The sequence below is a fragment of the Pelophylax lessonae genome (genome assembly GCF_965119305.1).
Source record: "Pelophylax lessonae genome assembly, chromosome: 1".
In the NCBI taxonomy this organism is placed as follows: domain Eukaryota; kingdom Metazoa; phylum Chordata; class Amphibia; order Anura; family Ranidae; genus Pelophylax; species Pelophylax lessonae.
The window spans coordinates 227371014-227392381 of record NC_138768.1 but is presented as its reverse complement, the minus strand read 5'-3'; the positions used below and the strand labels follow the sequence as shown (position 1 = coordinate 227392381).

Here is a 21368-nt window from a genome sequence, read left to right as displayed (position 1 = left end):
TTCTCCCCAATGACAGTCAGTAGCAGTGTATGACTCACGGGTTGTTGTTGCTCATGGTCAGTAGCAGACTGCTCAGTAGGCGCACATTGGAGTGTAGGCCAGCAGCGGCCATGTCCCGTACATGATCGATCACACTCATATTGTACAGAGTGTGTCTCCGGTGGCAGCAGATAACACACAGACACGACTCCAGTAATACTCGCATTAAATCATGGCGCTCGCTGGTGACTTCACCAAAACCAAACACTGAGCTGTCCTCGGCGCGCCTGATCCCACCTCATACATTCTGGCTGTCAGATACAGCTCCTCAGTAACTAGATGTATCCTCACACTACTAGCCAGAAGGATTTTTTTAATAACCGCCGCACTTTGCAACAGGCGCCGCGGGGCACCTGTAAAAAGACGTCATCTGAAACGGTGTCCTGCGGCTCAGCTGTGCGTTCCAAAGGAAGGGCGGGGCTTGTGCGTTTCACTGGGCAGCGAAGCCTATAAGGGCGGAAGTGTTACAAGGCGGATAGGTGAGAAGGGGAAGCAGTGTGGAGAGGTGTCTAGAATCGCTCGTAATGGCAGATCAAGCAGGGCTTCTTCTCAGGAAGCAGCTAGCAGGTAATTATGGGGGGTTCGCTTTGTTCTTGGCACATGTGCTATTGTCTGAAGGGGACTCTGTATAACGCATCTGCCTGCTGGAGGAGTTTCGCAATCCCAGTGCCACGCCGCTTTCATAAGAGCTCCGTGTTTTCTATCCTGTGTTATGTCCGCCTCTCTGTCCACACAAAGCCATGTCTGGCCTCCCAGGAACCTCTACAGAACAACCGTCTCTACATGACCTGAGCTCCCAGAAGTAGGACTGAAGGCTAGAGTAATAGAGAGAAGCCCTTTTGTTTGCCATCTGTGACTCATGGAGGAAATTTTCCTTCACTTCCTGTTCAAGAGCCCAAACAGGAAGTGAGAGGGAATTGCTCTGAAATGAGGACATTCCTGGTAGCTCCTTTTCTGAAGAGCTCCTTTCTTCCTATTCTGGTGCCCCCCCCCCCCCCTCACAAATCCTGGATTTTTATCAGTCACCAGGACAAATAGTCACCCTTACCAGGGAATTACAACCACCTGACAAGTGTTCTTATATTTTTTTTTACCAACATTTAAATTACTAGCCCTTTTTTTATTTATTTTTTCCCCTCTGGAAGGTTTCCTGACCAGGCCATTTAGACCAACCCCTCCTTCCAGACCAGGCCATTTTTTTTTTTTTTTTGTATATGGAACTGCGTTGCTTTAACAATTGCGTGGTTGTGCGACACTAGCTAAATGTTCTGCTTCATGTTTTTGGTAAAAAATCCAAATAAGCATACGTTTGGTGTGTGCAAATGTTGTAGTGTCTACAAACTATGGGATTTTATTTATTTTTACTAGTATTGGCGGCTATCAGCAACTTAAAGCGGGCCTGTGATATTGCGGTGGACCAATCAGACACCTAACTGACACTTTTATCACATTTATTTTGGGGACTGGTGACACTAATACAGTGATCAGGGTTAAAAATATGCACTGGCAGGGAAGGGGTTAATAGGGGCAATCATAGTTACATATGTTGAAGAGACATCAGTCTATCTAGCTCAGCCAATCAAAGGATTAAATGTATCCCTAGGGAATGCTTACTGTGGGGGAGGCGCTTTGTCTATTTGAAGACATGATCAATGTTTCTGCTTCACAGGATCCATGTCTTCTGTACTCCCCAGAACGAGTCGGCTTTGTTTACAGATTGGCGTTCTGTCAGAGGAATGATCAGCGGGTCCCAGGGGACATTGGGTCTGTGGGACCTGCTGATCAGCTCCCGCTGTACATAGTGAATGGAATATCACTTGTGACATTTCGTTTGAACAGTTCTGGACCGGAAGGATTTGCCCCCTTAATGACCAGGCCATTTCTTGCAATTTGGCACTGTTACTTTAAAATTGCGCGGTTGTGTGCCACTGTAACAAAATGTGCCCCCCCCCCCCCCCTACAAATAGAGCTTTCTTTTGGTGGTATTTGACCACCCATTGTTTTTTTTTTTTTTTCTAGCAATAGTAATCTGCATTTTTTTTTTTTTTTTTTTTTTTGTGGGACTGCGACATTGTGGAGGACAGATCAGACCCCTAAATTACCTTTTTGACACTTTGGGGGGGGGGGGGGGACAGTGACATTACTACATTAATAAGTGCTAAAAAAATATGCACTGTTACTATAATGACATTGGCAGGGAAGGGGTTAACCTAGTGGGTGATCCAAGGATTAAATGTGAGCCTAGGGGAGTGTTTACTAACTGGGGGGGGGGGGGCCTGTGAAATGACCAGAGACCTGTGATCTTATATATAACAGGCGCTCTGTGATTATTTCAGAGAGAACGGTGGCTGTGTTTACAACAGCTGACCGTCCTTCTCTCTCAGCAGGGAGCGATCGCGGGTGGCCGGCGGTAATCGTGGCCACGTGCATCGGCATCCCCGTTGCCTAGTAGGTGTGAAAGTGCGCCGCCGGAGGCACTCGACCAACTTTGTACTATGTCAGTTTGTGAAGCCGTGCCAGCCTGCCGCAGTAAAACTGCGGTGGGCAAGTGCTTAAGTAGCACTAAAGGCAACTATTTTTTTTTTTTTTCCCTCACTTTGAATCGGCTAAGGGAGGGTTTAAAAGTTGTAGCCCCTGTGAAGTTTTTTTTTTTTTACAAACTAACCTCTGTGCTGTAGGATCCGTGTGATGCTGCAGCTGTCCCACATCATATCTAAGCCTGAGAACTGAACAATCACATGACTGCTGATTGCTCAGTTTTGTCTGTTCAGAGTGGAGAGCATTGACAAAAGTGCTGGTAAACCTCAGAAAATATGAACAAAGCATATCTTTTTTTAGCATGTACTTGTGTCAATGAAGAGTGCTAAGTGTTTGTTCTGTCTACTGCGTCATTCCTCTGCTATCAGGAAAAAATGTCCGAATGAATTCATTCTGACCATAAAAGAAAAAGTGATAGGGGAGGGATCTCCCAGTTGACATTCTCAGCTCTGTTTCTGTGTGCTGTATGAAGGGATATCCCTTCCAATCAGCTGTCAGACCTTTCCTTACTGAGCTCTACAGAGTAATTGAAAAAATTAAAGTACCTTCTTTGTTTTTTTAGGACCGCTCAGATAAGCTTTTTAAATTCAGATACATTTTATAAATTCCATTCAAGACTTTGAATGAGAAGACTGCAGATAAACAGGTACAACTTGTGTAGGGGGGTTTGTTTCATCTATTTGGATCACCTGAGGCAAGTCACTTCACTAGGTATATGTAAGGGTCTACAACCTCTTTAGTCTCCACTTTGCTCCTCCATAGTTTACTGGAGCACCAGGCAGTAGAGGGTGAGGACAGCTGGCTGCAGCTCTCAGCTGCATGTCAGTTGGGTGGATCCTGACAAAACTGTCAGGCTCTGCCATGTCAGCAGGCTATAGCCTGTTGTCAGCTTATTCTGGGTCACAGGTAAGCAAAAGTGCACTCTTGTGACCCACGAGAAGTATAGCCGAAAAAGCTTTTGGCTAAACAAATTTTTTGTTATGGACCTCTGAGCTTATTGGCACCAGACCCGCTTCTGTGGGTGTTCGGCTGAAGATTCTGCCTCGACTTATTGGCTGACAAAGGTGAACAATTAGTTAACCACTTGCCTACTGGGCACCTTCACCCACTTCCTTAGGGCAATTTTCAGCTTTCTGTGCTGTTGCACTTTGAATGAAAATTGCGCAGTCATGCAGCTAAATTGCGCAGTCATGCAGCACTGTACCCAAACTACATTTTTATAGATTTTGAGACAGATCTTTCTTTTGGTAGTAGTTAATCCCCACTGTTTTTTTTTTTTTTGCTAAACAAAGTGCAGATGACGTCTGTGTGGATTTGCCAGTTTTCTGCTCTCCTTATATGCGGTCATTGTGAGGGGAGGATTGACCATAATGGGCAAATCCTGGTTGCATTGTAATCAGCTGTGATTGGACACAGCTGATCATGTGGTAAAGGGCCACTGTGATAGGTTCTTTACCCCTATAACTGCCGATGTGTGCTGTGGGGGGCACGCAGGCAGTGTGCTCATGGGAGGGCATTGTATGACAGCCTCCTGGTAACATGCGGCCACACCATAGCAGTCATTCGGGATAGTGTGGTCAAGATGGGGTTAAAGAGCGTACACTAAAGCCTTATCTATGATAAGCTAAAGTCCCAAATGTAGTTGCTATGTGATGCAAAAACAGTCAACTGAAAACTTTTCTTTTGCTCACTGACACACCGCTTCAATTCTGCAGACCAGTGGGCTTTATGCTGTCTCTTCAGGAGTAGGACTAGGCGGAAACCTTTTTGGTTACACCCCTGGGGCAGTTCCAGAGGGTATACCATCACTTCCTGCAGTCCATCCGCACAGTAGTAGCTTTCCTTCATCAAGATCTGCTGGCTTCTAGCGATCTCAAGGACGCGGACCTTCGTATTCCAATATGTCGGGCATCAGCGGTTTCTTCGTTTTGCCGTGCGCGAGGAGCACTCTCAAATCGCGGCGTTACCTTTGGTCTCGCCTCAGCTCCTCAGGTGTTTACAAAGGTGTTGGCCTTGTTACAGCAGAAGGTGATTGCTGTACTAGGTTACCTGGAAGATCTGCTTCTGCGTGCAGAGTCTTCCTCGGCTCTAGAAGCAGACTTGGACGTTACGGCGCAAACTCTGCAGGAGTTTTGGGTGGACACTGAATTTTCATCAATCTGTGCTGTCTTCATCCACAAAGGACTACAGTAATACCTTGGTTTGCGAGTAACTTTTGTTTACGAGCATTTTGAAAGACGAGCAACATTTTTAAAAAAAAAAATCTGTCTTAATATGCAAGCACCATCTTGATGTACAAGCAGTTTAGTACAGTATAAGCATGCCATCCCCTCTGTTAATGTCCTCTGTTGCGTACCATTATGTGTCTCTGTACTGTATATAAAGGTGCTGATTTCTACTGTTTCAGAGTCTCCCAGCGCTTATGTGACTCCTCGTCTCTCTTCTCTCCCCGCTGGGCGGGGCCGATCACTCCAGCTGACGTCATCTGAGGAGGGGAGGAGAGAAGCAGAGAGCTGAGGAGTCACACGAGTGCCGGAGACGCTCTGATACAGTATAAATCAGCATCTTTATTTACAGTACAGACAGAGGGACACCTAATGTTATTTAATAGAGATGGCATGCTTATACTGTACAGTAATGAACTTTATATACGATAATAGCATATCTTTATTTATACCATTAAATGGTTGTGGAACTAATCATCTGAGTTTCCATGATTTCTTTTGGGAAAATTCGCTTTTGATATACGAGTTTTGGATTACAAGCATGCTGCTGTAACGAATTGTACTCGCAAACCAAGGCATTACTGTAGTTGGGTCTGACGTTGGATTCAGCATCAGCCCATGTTTCTTCCTCAGCCAAAACTTGAGGCTACAGGATGCTGTTCAGCTCCTTTTGTCCATCGATCGTCACTCAGGACTTGCATGCAAGTGCTGGGTCTGCTCTCCACCTTGAGTCGTTCCATTTGTGCAGTTCCACACCAGACCTTTGCAAAGGGAGATTCTGATCAAATAGAACAAGGATCCGCTGTCATTGGACAATCTGATCCTGTTGAGTCAGGGTACGAGGGAGTCTCTCTCCTATGGTGGCTCTGGTCCCCGACTCTACGTCTAGGCAAAATCTTTTCTTCCCCTGTGTTGGACTGTAATCGCCACAGATGCCAGTCTGGATGGGGATGGGTCTTGGGAGTGTATTCAGCCCAAGGTGTCTGGACTCGGGAGGAGTCCAGGTTGCCAATCAACATCCTGGAAATTCGGGCAATCAGACTTTGAATGGATGGATTGTCTGCAGGGAAACGCTGTGCGTATACAATCGGGACAATGCTACAGCTTTGGCATATGTCAATCAAGGGGCAAAAGAAGTGCCCTGGCAGCCCCGGGAAGTGGCTGGCCTCTTGAGGTGGGCAGAACAATATGTTCAGGCCCTCTCCCTGCTGTGCACATTCCAGGGGTAGAGAATTGGCAAGTGGGACTATCTCAGTCGGCACTATCTTGATCCGGGAGAATGGTCTCTTCACCCGGAGGTATTTCATAAAACTGTCTTCAGTGGGGGACCCCCGTTGTGGACCTGCTGGCTTCCCTTCTCAACAGGAAGGTGCAGAGGTTTGTGTCAAGTTCTCGGGAACAGACGTCCCTAGGAAACTTCCTCTCAGGGACCATACTTCGATCCTGCTTTACAGTTGCTGGCTTTAACGGCTTGGCTATTATTGAAAGACAGGGCTGTCTGAGTTGGTGATTCCTAAGCTGTTGAAGGCTAGGAAATCTACTTCCAGGAAGGTTTGAGCTTGGAAGGCATACATTACTTGGTGTAAGTCGCGGGGGTTCTCCCCCGCTCCATTTCGGTCTCGTCTGTTGGGATTTTCTACAATTGGGTGTAGATCAACGTTTGGCTCTGGGCACCATCAAGGGCCAGATTTCTGCCTTGGCTATTTTTTCTATAGGCCGTTGGCAGCGAAGTCCTTGGTTCATACTTTTGTGCAGGAAGTTCGCCATCTGGCTCCTCTGGTGCGATTCCCTGGTACCTCCATGGGATCAATTTGGTTTTGTTGGTGCTTCAAAAGTCTCCCTTTTGACGAAGAGGTGGCTTTCTTGGTAGCTTTTCCACACATCGGGTGTTGGAGTTGGCTGCGTTGTCCTGTTCACCTTGGTGATTCATAGGGACAAGGTGGTGGTGCGACCCAGTCAAGGATTCCTTCCTAATGTCTTGGGGTTTCTTTTGAATGAAGACACTGTGCTACTGTCCCTATGGCCTAAGCCTAAAGCTCCTCCTAAGGAAATTGCCTTACATCCCTTAGATGTGGTAAGGGTGATTTGGATGTACCTGGTGGTGACTGAACGCATTAGAAAATCAGATTCTTTCTTTGTTCTTAAGGATGGACCTTGTAAGGTGCAGGCCGCATCTGCTGTTACCACTGCCAAGTGGATCAGGCACTAGGTGGTGCAGGCCTATTCTATTAACTATTAAGGGTCAGGTTCCTCCTTTCCCTGTTAAAGTGCATTCTATGAGGGCGCTTATTGCCTCCTGGGCCTTTCCGTCATCATGCATCAATGGTTCAGCTGTGCAAGGCGGCTACATGGTCGTCTGTACACACATTCAAAAAAGGTGGATGTACTTGCGTTTGGCTGCAAAGTCTTGCAGGCTGCGTTTGCAGAGGCTTCTGCTTCTTGAGGGTGAAATTTTTTCGTGGTGGTGAGCTCCAGTTCCTAGTTGTTGCGCTCCTGTTACCTGGTTGGCTATGTTTAGCCTTGTTGGGAATTCTGCGTTTTTTTTTTTCCCACCCCCTCATGTTGACACTGCTTTGGGACATCCCACAGGGCTGAAGAATTTAAGTAGTCAGTGCATGAAAGAACTGGATTTTTGTCAACCGTAAAATCCTTTTCTCTAAGGTTTACTGACACACAGCACCCGCCCCTCTGTTGGTATTGAGTTATTTGTTCTTCTGACACTGCTAGTTATAAACTGTGGAGTCCTACAGCAGGAAGTAATGGTATACCCTCTGGGACTGCCCCAGGGGCATAACCAAAAAAGGTTTCCACCTAGCCCTACTCCTGAAGAGACAGCTTAAAGCCCAATGGTCTGAAAATTGAAGCTGTCTTGTCAGTGAACCTCAGAGAAAAGGATTTTACCGTAAGACAAAAATCCACTTTTTCTGTCTTGGGTAAATCCTCAATTTTGTCTCCCATGCTTCCCCTTTCCAGACACTTTTCAATTTACAAAAAGGGACAGGCAGGTAAATAACTTTAATGCAGCAGAGACAAAGCATGTCTCCATTAAAATTCCTGTCCGCCCATTTTAATTGTGGCCTAAAGTTCCACTTTACCCATTTACCCACTGGGTACTTAAACCCCCTTCCTAACCAGACCAACTTTCACCTTTCAGTGCTCTCACATTTTGAATGACAGTTACTCAGTCATGCAACACTACCCATATGAAATTTTCATTTTTTTTTTTTTTTCACACAGAGCATTCTTTTGGTGGCATTTAGTCATTTTTTTTTTTATTTTGCACTATAAATGAAAAGACCGAAAATTTTGTAAAGAGAATGAATTTTTCTTTTCGGTTTTAAAATTTTGCTAATTTAGAAATAATTTTTTCATAAATTTTGGCCAAATTTATACGGCTACCTATGGCATTTGGTAAAAATGACCAAAATGGGTATAAATTTGGCCTTTGTGAAGGTTATAGTCTACAAGCTATGGTGCCAATCATTGAAAATTGATCAAACCTGATGTACTAATGGCCTATCATTTCTTGAGACCCTAACAAGCCAGTAAAGTTACAAATGCCCCCCAAATGACACCCTTTTTTTGATTTGGAAAGCAGTTTTTTTGAAGTTGTAATTTTTTCACACAATTCTTTTCAAAATATTTTTTTTTTCACAAAATGGTTTTCTCACACTGTATAGGCATACTTGCAACTACACCCCAAAATGCATTGTTACTCCGGAGTATGGCGATACCACATGTGTGGGACTTTACCACAGCCTGACCACATAGAGGTCCAACATCCAAGTAGCACCTCCAGGTGTTCTAGGAGCAAAAATTGCACATATAATTTCCTGACAACCTATCACACTTTTTTGGAGGCCTTGGAGCACCAGGACAATGGAAACGCCAACAAAATGACCCATTTTGCAAAGCTAAACACCCCAACACATAATCTAGAAGCCATAATGCATCTTTTGAACATGTTTTATTTTTATATATACAGTTGTCCATTTATAAGATATTTCTAACGCATAGCATGTACACAGTAAAAATGACACCCAAAAATACATTCTGCTGCTCATGAGTGACAATACCACATGTGACACTTTTACACAGCCTAGCACAAACAGAGGCCCCACATGCAGGGAGCACTGTCATTTCCTGACTTCCTATTACAATTTTGTGAGGCACTGATGAGCACTGCAGTGGCCCTGGATGTGGCATAATTGGGGTATAGCAGAGGAAGGAAATGGATGCAGTTTCTCTCGCACGCTGTACCGATCGTTGTGTACAGTGTGCGAGGAGAGAACTGAAACGGTCATGTGTCGGTTTGTTGACAAGTGATCACTCTGTCCAATGACCTTGGATCATGTGGTAAACGCCCGCTGTTATTGGCCCTTTGCGGGAAGTGCAATTCTGGGAGGACGTCATAGTACACCCTCCCAGAATAATCCGACCGCCCTGTAGCCATCATTTGGCAATGGCCCAGTCGGCAAGTGGTTAAATTCGGCATTAGTTGACACCTTACAGCAGAACACTGACAACTGGGCTTAAGTGTAGAGTCCCAAGTAGACCACAGCATCCTACATGAGCTCTGCTTTGCTGTGCTATACACAAGGAGAGGAGGGTGGGTGGCAATACATTCTGCAAATTCTGGATCTTCAAATTTTAAAGTGGAACCTTAGGCCACAATTAAATGGGTGAAAAGGGAGGAATTTTACTTGCCTGCCCGACCCTTGTACAGTGAGTCGGCAGTGGTAAATCTGAACTCCTGCATATATACAGGAGTGACGTCCTTCCCACCTGGCCAACGAAGGCAGCCGGCGATCAATACCAGAATGCCGGCAGGCGGAAGGGGTCAGTGGCTGGGTAGGAAGCTCAGGGACATCGACTTGCTGGAACCCAGGTGAGTATAGCTCAACCTTAACATTAGGTGCACCAGGTCCTTTTGAACTGGTAAGAAATACACGGTCTTAGGTTTTTATGGTGTCTTTGTAATGTACTAGATAATAAATGTATAGTGTAGTGTAAAGCCAATACAAGAAAAGGTCATCTATAGTTTAGCTCTTCTAACATGTAAGTTTTCTACCTTATTTCAGAATTGAATAAAAACCCAGTTGAAGGCTTTTCTGCTGGACTCATTGATGATGATGATATCTTTAAATGGGAAGTGCTTGTTATTGGGCCTCAAGACACATTATTGTAAGTTTCTGCATTTAATTTCTCAGCACTTTTCATACTCTTGATTAAAGCAGTATTAAATTGGATTTTATCAGTTCTAGGATGTGGTGGCTGCATTGCATGTGTGTGTGTATCATATATATATATATATATATATATATATATATATATATATATATATATATATATATATATATATATATATATATATATATATATATATATATATATATATATAAATTTTTTTTTTTTTACCTGGTAATTTTTCGTTTAACGGGCCAGGCTTTTCAGGCAAAGTGGCTTGTACAGGGTTGGGGCAAATTAGAATGCTGACAGGGATGCTTATAATGGTCAACTTTTATTCATTTATGAAAAACCTTTATCCCAATAGGAACAAAACTGTTTGCTGTAACTGCTTATAAAGTGTTAGCTGGAGTGCTGCTTTAAGTCAATCTAAAAAAACGCAAATCAGTTTGAGAGGGAGCAGAAGTGGGCTGAGCTGGGATATATACACACACACAGCCAAATGCAAAGATTAGTTCATGGAAATCTAGTTTATGCTTGGATCTCAGATCCTGAATCCTTTTGGGTAGAAAGAGTTAGTGATTGTAAAGTCTTGTGTGTTTAAAAAAAAAAAAATCTATTAAAATAACAAATGACATACTTCCTTTGTGCAGTGTTTTGCACAGGGGGAAGTAGAACATCCTCCTCTTGGGTCCCTGGCTGGAACTCCTGGCCCCTCCCGCCTGTTGAGTGCCCCCACAGCAAGCAGCTTGCTATGGGGGCACCCAAGCTAAGCTGCAGCTCCATATATCCATTCAGACTTGGATCTGCTGTATGGCCCTGCCCCCTCTCTCCTGATTGGCTAGCTGAGTTTGACCGCAGAGGGAGCCAATGGCACTGCTGCTGTCTCGGCCAACCAGGAGAGTCCCGGATGGCTGAGGCACTTGTGAATATTATTGGATAAGGAGTGGACTCGGGGGTAAGTTAGGGGGGCTGCTGCACACAGACTTTTTATCTTAAATTTAAATAAAAAAAACCTGAGCGGTGGCGGCTGGTGCATGATGATTTTGGGGGGACAGCAAAACCAACACCCCCCCCCCCCCCAGCCGGCAGTCGAATGAAAACCACCCCCCCTGGGCGCTGGCAGGCCAGCTGGACAGCTAGCATCCTTGCCTCCTCCTTCCCCAAGTGGCTGTGCCTCTTTTCAGCCAATCAGGAAAGGGGACTTGCAACCCGCTTCCTGATTGGCTGGGAGGAGAATGAGTGCTATAGCAAATATTCATTTGCTATTGTCATACAACTGGGTGGGCTCAGGGAACAGTGCTCTGTGCCCTGAGCCCACCCTTTTTTGAAGTCTTATTAGAGCCTCTGGCTCTAATTGGGTGCTTTTATAAAAAAAAAAAAATATTGGAATCCATGCATCCAGTGACCTGCATGTAGATTAGGGGGCTGGATGCATGTATGGAGGGGTGGCGCCCCTAGTGGACGGGCTGCCAATTCTGAGTTTACAACCCCTTTAGGCTTTGTTGGGGTGGAGTACTGCAAGCCCCTTTTTTAAGGGGTAATACGTAATGAAGTTGTGAATATCGATTGGTGGTTTGCAGCGCTGCTTAAAATATACTGTGCAAATATTCTAATAAATAAATATGCATATAAATATCTTCAAACTTCATAAAGAGAAAAAAGTGAATAAATTCATAAAATGTAAATATCAAAATGGTGTCCATAATCAAGTCCTTCAAAGGAAAAAAGGTGCTTCAGTGCTTATCTGTGCTTAATGTGGGGTCACCCCCCCGTGGTTATCTACTTACCACAATGTGGTTGAAAGCAGGCATTTAATGCTGATTACAATCTGTGCATAACTTCTCCAGTGCTGTTGGGAAGATTGTTGCCGGTAAGATCCTTATAATTAGTTGTTAGTCCCGAGTTTCCTCATAAAAGAGAGCAGGTATTCACTCCCCTGCTCCGCCAGCAGCTGTCACCTCCCTCCTTCCAATACTCCACCAGCAGAAGCCTGGCTGTTAGGCTTCAACCAGTTGATGAAGTTGTACCTGGGGCAGGGGCAATGTATAATCCAAGGTCTTCTATCAAAAGACCTTTTTCAAACAGTTTTTTTTATTGGGTTTGTTATGCAATGTCCTCATGAAATGCATTTTCAGTATTTAGTGTTAACCTGTTCACACTTATGTTTTTCAGTGAGGGTGGTTTCTTTAAAGCATATCTTACATTTCCTAAGGACTATCCTTTACGGCCTCCTAAAATGAAATTTATTACAGAAATCTGGCATCCAAATGGTAAGTATTCATTCCAGACAGGTTTTCTGGGCTGTAGCAAACATAGTATCTGGTTACTACTTTGTTAATACATTTACACCTTAATAAACAATATAAAAATCGATTAATGTCATCACAGAATGCCTTGCTCTTTCACTGCCAACATATGGCATACATCTGCAGTATTGGGTGGTTTTACACAAACTTCAACTTTCACTGCAGTCTTGTGGAAGTAATCCAGTGACTATACAGCGGCCTAATTGCTTCCATGGGGCCATAGTAGTGCACCCCCCTCAGTACTGTACTACCAGAATATGACTTTACTAAAGTGAAGTTGGTCCTTTGCACAAGTGTACAGATCAGTAGATCTATATGAATGAGGCCTTGCTGAATGTGTACTCCTAAAACAAATGCCCAGTTTTGGGTTTCTGTGTCAGAATGTGAAAAAAGATGCATTTACTAATGTACTGCACTCTTGTGTTTTTTCCCAGTTGCTAAGAATGGCGATGTCTGTATATCCATCCTCCATGAGCCTGGTGAAGATAAATTTGGATATGAAAAACCAGAGGAGCGATGGCTGCCTATACACACAGTGGAGACCATTATGATCAGTGTTATTTCTATGCTTGCTGACCCAAACAGTGATTCTCCAGCCAATGTAGATGCTGCAGTAAGTATCTAGCTTTAGGTAATGGAATCCACTGCAACCGGTTTACTGTGCTTAATGGCAGTGTTATGAGGATGAACTGTAGAGGTCTGTGAAAAATTATTTATCTAGGGAATGGTATAGCTAGGAGAAGACTACTAGCTACTTACATTTTGAAGTTTTACAGCTCATCCAAAGATCCCTAATAGATGAGCAGTGGAATGTCTTCAGATAGGGCAGAAAGTCCAGCTGAATGTGGCTAAGGTCTCGCTCACACAGGCATACACGAGCATTTGCCTGTGAGGGCTATTGTGAATGCAAAATTCTGTTTGTGCAGCTGCTTCCTCCCAATTGATATGACTTGGACAGTCTGCACAAGGTTTTATGGAACACCTGTGCTTCCCCATGCGGCCAACCATGGCCTTTACATTGGCATGTGCCTAACTAGCGGATGTTTAGATATAAAACCATGTATGGCTTTGAATGTGGCTCAAAAGCCTATATTGCCGCTTACCAATCATTATATGTGGTAGTTGCATTGTTTTTGTTCCGGATTATCCTAACTATAGCACATTTCCTGTTCTAGAGTGACAATGCTTGCTTACTGTACTGGATCTTGGGAGGCGCAGCTTTGTTGGGTTTATATACACGTTGGCAATCACTTTGTGTGGGGGGGGGGGGGGGGTGGAGTTGTGGGCACTCAATGGCTGTGGAGTGTCAATCTATAGTAACCTAGGCAGTGACTGGCCTTTAACAAACTTTAACTGTAGGTGAATTGGGTTACTGTCATTTAAAACCCATGCACTAGGAAGATACACCTGCAGTAAATGTCACTTTTATGGCCCAACTTGCATCAACTAAATGCTTTGTGTTCTTAAGGACCCTTGCAAACAGGTGGCTAAACCCATTCAATGAAAACTCTTGTCTTCCCTTGCCCCATACATTAATTCAGGTCTATGGGAGGTTGTACATTGTAGCAGTGCTGCCTGGGCAGAGAAAATATGCCAGCATTTATACTGAGCTCAGCTGCCCATGTGCAAGGACCCTAAAATAAAAACAAAAATCGAAACCTTGCATTTTAGGAATTCCCATCTACTGTGCATGCCTTTCTGTATTTTGCATTTTTTTTTAACCCACATGTACACTTCTATACTCCACATTTATCTGCTCCAAACTATCCCAAAATCTGCAAAATTTGACCCATAAGATGAAACTAGAATACTTTAAGTTTCTTACATAGAATTTAGAGGGAACTAGACTTTCTGCTCATAAGTGAAATAATGAGGAATTTTCCAAAGGCAATGTCCATAAAATCCTACAAACATGTTACATAGGTTGAAGGACACCAGTCCATCCAGTTCAATCAATGGAAACCATACATAGAAAACCATCATATACACAACTCTTATACCTACCTGATCATGCACTCATCAGTGTAGTTGAGCATTATGGGAAATGTAGTTCCAAAACATCTGGGAGCCATGGTTTGCCATCACTGCCCTAGATCAACAATCTTGAGATCTGACCAGAACTAGTTTTTGAGGGAGTCTATTCCACATTTGCACTGCTCTTTCTGTGAAGCCGTGGAGGTTAAAATTTTCCTTGGCATGTATAAAGTGCCTCCTCTGAAATGACGTTAAAGTAATTGACTTCGCAATGACGAAAGTAATTAACTTTACACCAAGTTCATTACATGGACCACTGTTGTGTTTTTTTTTTTTTTCTTATACATGCTGATCACAACCCCCCCCCCCCCTAAATCTCCTCTTAAAGCGGATCTTTACTGCACCTGAGCACAACAAACCAAAAACATGTTTAATTTTTTAATATTCAAAGCAAACTTCCCCATCCATGGCGATTGCGATGCTTTATTTTGTTCAGAAATCATCCCCCTAGCATTTCTGGCCATGGCCATCTTGAGTAAGGGCAAAATGATTCATGTAGCATTTGCTTCCTGGAATCAATTTGCTGCTTAGCTCAGGCATGCAGGAGAGTGCTTAGCTGACAACCCCTCATCTCCTGAAGATTCCTGGGATGTAGAACATTTGCCTAGGTAAGAAACCAGGAAGTAACAATGTAAAGTTTAATACATTTTGTTATATACTTTCTTTAATACTAGCAGCATGAGGATTTAAAAAAATGTTGAGTGAAGTACCACTTTAAGAATAAATTCTAATCCTTCCACATATCTGAGTTCCCTCATATTTCTGGCAGTTTGGTTGCCATTTTCCTCACTTTCTCCAGTTCTTTATCCTTTTTTGTGAACTGGTGCCCAAAACTGAACTGCATATGCAGGTAAGGCCATACTAATGCTTTGTACAAGAGCATGTCTTTCTAGAGTAAATTCCGCTTGGAAATATCTTGCTAGCTTTAGAAATTACAGCTTGGCCTTGCATGCTATTAAGCTTATGATCTACCAGAACACCTAGAGCTTTCTCTACCATGGACTCCCTCAGTCCTCTACCTAGGTTGTATGCACCTTTTCAGCCCTGCGCTACATAACATTATATAATCAGTTTTAAACCTCATTTTCCACAGTTGCCCAATTAAGTTGGGGCTAGTTTGTTTTGAGGGGGGGGGGGGGGGGGTTGTCCTACTTATTTAACAGGTTTTGAATTTTTACAGCCTTTATGTATTCTGGTGTTACTTTTAAATGAGTGTTCCTCAAATGCTTTTTATTTATAGCTCCTCTAATTTTGGATGTGAGCCACATAGGTTTTGGTTTTAGCCTTTTAAACCTATTGCCCATGGAAATATTTCAAAGTATTGCCATATAGTTGATTTTGAAACATTCCCACTTCTGTTTTGTCTTCAGCGATCATTCCTGTGAGTAGCGTTCAGCTTTGAAAATTTGCTCTCAAAATTAACATTTCTTTCCATTATGTGCTTATTGCTTACATTAAATTTAAATCCTGCTATGGTCACTGCTACCCCAAGGCTTTTATGTGCATTAGAATTATGTTCTGCTATGTTTGAGATCACTAGGTCCAGTAGAGCATTGTTACTAGTTGGGGCTTCTATAAACCGTACCATTAAAATTATCTTGTAATGGGATTAAAAATGTCTGCCCTTTGACTGGAATAATGGCACTTTTGTGCCAGGAGTGCTTAACACTGGCTGGCTTGCAGCAAGCTTCAATAACAAACTTGGAAGTATGTACACCCATAATGCTTCTTTAACATCACCCTCCATAAACAAGGTCCTCTTTCACACTCTTTGAGATCACTTTTCACATAGAATAGGCTGTCTGTTAAACTCATAACTTCCTTGCTTTTCAGAAAGAGTGGCGGGAAGACCCAAATGGTGAATTCAGGAGGAAAGTTGCTCGCTGTGTTAGGAAAAGTCAAGAAATGGCATTTGACTGAACTAGTAAGTCTGTGTAATTTTAAATTCTATTTGAAATTTTAAGTAGACAATTACTATATCTTTGGGTTAAAACACATTGTTTGACATTGTGAGCAGTTGACGTTCTCTTGGATTTTTGTATCTCCTTCTGTGCTTCATTTGTTACTGAAAATTTAATAAAGCAGTGTAAACAAATTTAAGTGTAACGTACACAAACCTTTTTTAACCCTCTCAGTTCTGGAAGGTTTTACCCCCTTCATGGCTAGGGCACTTTTTCTATTCAGCACTGAGCTACTCTAACTGGCAATTGTGTGGTCTGTCACTGGCTGTGTGCACCATACACAGCCGATGACTGATCACTGTACAAACCCACTGCAGTACCATGTGATTGCTGTGACCAATCACAATAGATCACATGACAGCTGTACACCACCGATTCCATTGTGTATGATTCTGTTGCTAGCTGTTAGTCAATCACAGCCCATCTGTAACATGTGATTAATTGTGGCCAAAATCGCAGCTAATCACAACAATGCATACGGTATTAATCTATTTCAGTAAAAATGGTTGCTTATACCAGTGAAACTAACTGGTATAAGCAATCAGTGTTTGAAGAAGAGAAAATCCTGATCAATTCACCAGAGTAGTGTTACTATGGTAACACCGTATTGCTTTGGTCAGTGTGTTAAAGTTGCTTTTATTTCACCAGTCTCTGATCACTACCACACCAGTAATGGTGATGCTGTACTGCACTGGTGACTAGAAAAATTAAGTGTTTTTTTTTCAAAAAACTCGCCATGCCTTTTTACTAAATCTTGGACTGCCCACTTTCCAAAAAGGGTCATTGGGGGCATTTGTACTGTCCTGGTGTTTTTGGGCCTCAAGCAATTAACCACTTGCCGACCGCTCACATGAAGCGTACTGCGGCAAAGTGGCTCGTTATCGTCCAGCGACTTAGACCTACGTCGCTGGACTCCTCCCCTTGTGGGCAGCACACCACCAGGGGCTCGCTCCCGCTGTATTCAGACACAGCGGGAGTCTGGCCAGGGGAGGAGAGGCGGTGATCACCGCCGCTCTTCCCCGATCGTCGGATCGAGTGAGGAAATCCGCCCACTTGTGTAAACAAAGCGGGCGGATCTCCTATGTGACAGGCAGTCAGATTACAGTATTCAGCATAGCTGAACTTGCTATCTGTGCCTGTGTCACTCAATCCCCTCCCCCCCACACGTCAGTAAGCACCAGGCATACAATTAACCCCTTCCCTGCCAGTGTCATTATTACAGTAACAGTGCATATGTATAGCACTGATTACTGTAGTAATGTCACTGGTACCCCCAAGTGTCAAAAATGTCAGTTAGGGGTCCGATCTGTCCACCGCAATGTCGCAGTCCCGCAAAAAAAATCGCAGATCGCTGCCAGTTCGCCATTACTAATTAAAAAAAAAACAAATTGACAAACTTCCCGTAGTTGGTAAACGCAATAACTTTTGCGCAAACCAATCAAAATGCGCTTATTGCGATTTTTTTTTTTTTTTTTTTTTTTTCCAAAAATATGTAGCAATAAACAAATTGGCCTAAAAAATGTTAAATTATTATATTTTTTTTTTTTGTTTATAGCGCAAAAAGTAAAAATCGCACAGGTGATCAAATACCACTAAAAAGCTCTTTGTGGGGAAAAAAAGGACATAAATTTAATTTGGGTACAGCGTCGCACGACTGCACAATTGTCTGTTAATTAACGCTGTGCCGAATCGCAAAATATGGCCTGGTCAGGAATGGGGTAAAATCTTCCAGTCTTAAAGCGGTTAAGGAACAATATAGGCCGTCAGGCTTGATCAATTTATTATGTATATATTATACAGTTTGTGGGCTGCTACAGACTAAACTGATTTGGGTATTTTCTCCAAAGCAATTTAGCAGAATACAGTTTGGCCTGGTTTTTTGAAGAGATTATTTGCAAAATCTTGAAACGCCTTTTTTCAAAAATTTTGGTCTTTTTTTGTTTAGCAAAAAAAGAACCCAGCAGTAATTAAAGGGATCGTAAAGGCAGACGTTTTTTTTTTTTTCTTTTTTTTTTCTTATTTTCTTATTTCATTCCATGCATTAAGATAAACCTGTGTGCAACCCCTCGAATGCTTACCTGAGCCTAACTGTATCCAGCTGTGTTGCAGGCGTTTCTCAGCTGCCTGGGACTCCTCATTGGCTGAGACAGCCGCGCGGCACAATTGGCTCCGGCTGCTGTCAAAGTCAGCAAATCAGAGGGGGCTGGGTTGCGGCTCCGTCTGAATGGACACTGGGAGCTGTGACTCGGCTCGGGTGCCCCCACAGCAAGCTGCTTGTTGTGGGGGCACTCAAATAGAAGGGGAGAGGTCAGGAGCACAAAGGAACCTGAGAGGAGGATCTGGGCCAATCTGTGCAAAACCAACTGCACAGAGAAGGAAGTATCCAACTGTGCAAAACCAACTGCACAGAGAAGGTAAATATAACGTGTGGGGTGTGTTTTTTTTTTTTTTTTTTTTAACTAGACTTTACAATCACTTTAAGAGCTTTGTGGGGGGAAAATTATAAAAAAAACTTAAATGGGTACAATGTTGCATGACCGTGCAAGTTGTCATTTAAAAGTGACAGTGCTGAAAATTGGCCTGGACAGAGGGGATGAAAGTGCCCTGTACTGAAGTGGTGAAGCTTATATTTTGTCAGACTACTAACTTCTCTTTCCTTTCAGTGCATTAAAAGAAGCCTGTCAACATTGAATGAGCAATAGCATTCACAGGCAGAAGCAGAATCCTGCTCACAGCGTGTGGCATCTCACTGACCTCTGTTCTAGCCTCAAGTGGACAGTTTACTGTTTAATAAATTATAGGATAGACTTCTGTTTTAACTGCGAAATTGCAGACTGATCTTCAATCTTTATCAGGATCCTTATTTATTCAGATATATATTTTTGCATATGTCTTTTTATAAAGGTGAAATTGCTTTCTTTACTGCACTAACCCTTATATATTCGGTAAATCTCCATCCTCCATTTGTCTCTAGCAGTACCATAATCTGTTCACCACATGGAGAATAGGGCTTATTTCATCTAGTGTTTCATGTAGCAACAAATAACATCACTGCACTGCTTGGCAAGGTTTAAATTGGCCAGAAATTGGAATGCTAGAATATTTTATGCATTTGCTGCCGCACAAGAGTTGGACATTGCAGAGCTTGAATTCAGCCAGAATGAGTTATGGGCTGTACTTGGATATGTTGGTAGTCGATGCTTTAGTTTTTTTAACCATGTTTACGCAGTAGAATGTTCTTTTTTTTTGGTTTTTTGTTTTTGTCTTGTGAACCATTTATTTGGTTATAAAAATTAAAATATTTTTGAGATGTTTTGATAAGCTGAGTAATTATTTTTGGGTTTTGCTTTCAAAGTGTGCAAAGCAGGTTAAAATGTTGGCTTAATACAAAACCTTATATTTTGAGGCTAGAACCTAAAGCGGCTTTTTGTTTACTGTCCCGTCCCCCCACTGGGGAAGTCTTTGTACTGTCCCGTCCCCCCACTGGGGAAGGCTTCATTGCCTATATGGCCACCAGCAAGAGTGTTTACAGCAGTGAGCTGTAGTTTTGCCAGTGTTGTATGTGCAGTTCATCTGTGGTTTGGTGTGCTCCCATTGAATTTTATTAGACCAAGACTGCATCAAGATCCTGTATGCTGCATCTTTTTGTGCTTTAAGAAAATGCATGCTCTAATAGGTCAGTGGAGCGCACCTCAAATTGTGGGTAAAACCACACATGCAGTTGTGCTGCAGCCAATCCACTGCACACCAGTTTGCACCTGCTTGAACTAAAAAAAATTCAGTTAAACTCCAGATTACTCTTCCCCATTTTACATACCTGCCCTTATTAGTCTGGTACTGATTCAGATCATTTATAACAGTCCTAAAGCAAGAGGGAAGGTTGCATAACAGCAGTGTGACCTATGATTGAACCACTTGGCAGTGTAAAACCCTTAGACTAGTCTAAGGACTGAATTTTTTGTTTTCCTAAAATTGTAAGAAAAGCAATTAAAGAATTTCGCAGATGAGGTACAAGACAGAAGAGCCTCTGGATATGCGATCTCCTAATTAACAAATTAAAAGCCATGATTGCATGTACCAGGGACTAAAGGAACAGGAGGAGCATGCTTTCCTGTTACAAGTTGAATCTGGGGGAAAGTGGGGGGGGGGGGGGTGGATTTCATTGGATATTACAATGAAATGATGAAACCTAGTCCTCTATTAGAACATAGTGACATCACTGTGACCTAATGAAGCCTATTTAAGGACTGAATGACAACCTGTAGCATATTCCTTCTGAAGGACACACTCTTATTTAATCCCTCTGGTCATTTCTTGGTAAAATGAAGCCCAACAATTGGAGAGGGTGCCCCTTTAGATTTTTTTTTCTGAAGGCTCAGATTCCGTAAAGGTGTCAAAGTGGACTCCAATGTCTTTCAAATGAATGTCAATGCTTAAAGATGCAAAAAAAACTAAAGCTGGGAAAAAACTGACCAAAGGGGTCAGATGTAGAAAATGTGGCAAATTGGGCTCAAAAGAATTCAGATGGGATGCAACAATGATTAAAATGCAAAGGGAAAAAAACTTGTGGAAAGGGTTTAAAAGGCCACTTCTGATTTCAGGAAATTGCTCAAGATCTTAAAATAGATCACTGTTGAGCCCAGGTTCTAAACCTAAATTGTAGTGTGAGCCCAAGATCTAAAAAGATCAACAGTTAAGCCTAGGATCTAAAAACAGACTAGAAAAGTGTACCCAGGATGTAAACATACTGTATATTGAACAGTTGATCCCAAGATCTAAAAACAAATTGAACCAGGCAAGGGGATGATGATCTATGGAATAGTTAAGCCCAGGATCTAAAAATTGGATAGTTATGCCATGGATCTAAACCTAGACCGAACAGTACAGCTCAGGATCTAATAGATTTAACAGTTGTACGCAGGATGTAAACCTAGATTGAAGAGTTGAGCCCAGGATCTAAAAATATACTGAGCTCAGAATCTGAAAATTGAACAGTTGAGCACAGGATCAAAAAAAATGAATCAGTTAAAGTGTAGCTAAACCCACAACAGTAAAATCAGTCTATATAATGCAGT

At 42.7% G+C, this 21368-nt stretch overlaps 2 protein-coding genes across 2 annotated transcripts in view; one reads left to right on the top strand and one right to left on the bottom strand.

Annotated features, from left to right (window-relative positions):
• The window catches only part of ANAPC7 (anaphase promoting complex subunit 7), an 88361-nt gene extending 88021 nt beyond the window's left edge, over positions 1 to 340 (bottom strand). The window contains exon 1 of the mRNA XM_082243152.1: positions 39 to 340. Coding sequence (XP_082099278.1) covers positions 39 to 205 — 167 coding nt within the window. The 5' untranslated portion in view covers positions 206 to 340. The remainder of the gene's footprint in view (positions 1 to 38) is intronic.
• A 118-nt stretch (positions 341 to 458) lies between these two features.
• LOC309569630 (ubiquitin-conjugating enzyme E2 G1-like) lies at positions 459 to 19293 on the top strand. The gene is made up of 6 exons (XM_082275530.1): positions 459 to 606; positions 9884 to 9986; positions 12165 to 12262; positions 12733 to 12911; positions 16166 to 16256; positions 18957 to 19293. The coding sequence occupies exons 1-5, from the start codon at positions 564 to 566 to the stop codon at positions 16250 to 16252; spliced, it is 510 nt and encodes a 169-aa protein (XP_082131656.1). The 5' UTR covers positions 459 to 563; the 3' UTR covers positions 16253 to 16256; positions 18957 to 19293.
• Positions 19294 to 21368: the final 2075 nt, after the last annotated feature.

Bases quoted from the DNA above. Each gene is read 5' to 3' on its own strand.
- LOC309569630 (XM_082275530.1), top strand. From the start codon at position 564: ATGGCAGATCAAGCAGGGCTTCTTCTCAGGAAGCAGCTAGCAG. The intron at 607-9,883 runs GTAATTATGGGG...ACCTTATTTCAG, and splicing joins TCTCAGGAAGCAGCTAGCAG to AATTGAATAAAAACCCAGTT. The intron at 12,263-12,732 runs GTAAGTATTCAT...GTTTTTTCCCAG, and splicing joins AGAAATCTGGCATCCAAATG to TTGCTAAGAATGGCGATGTC.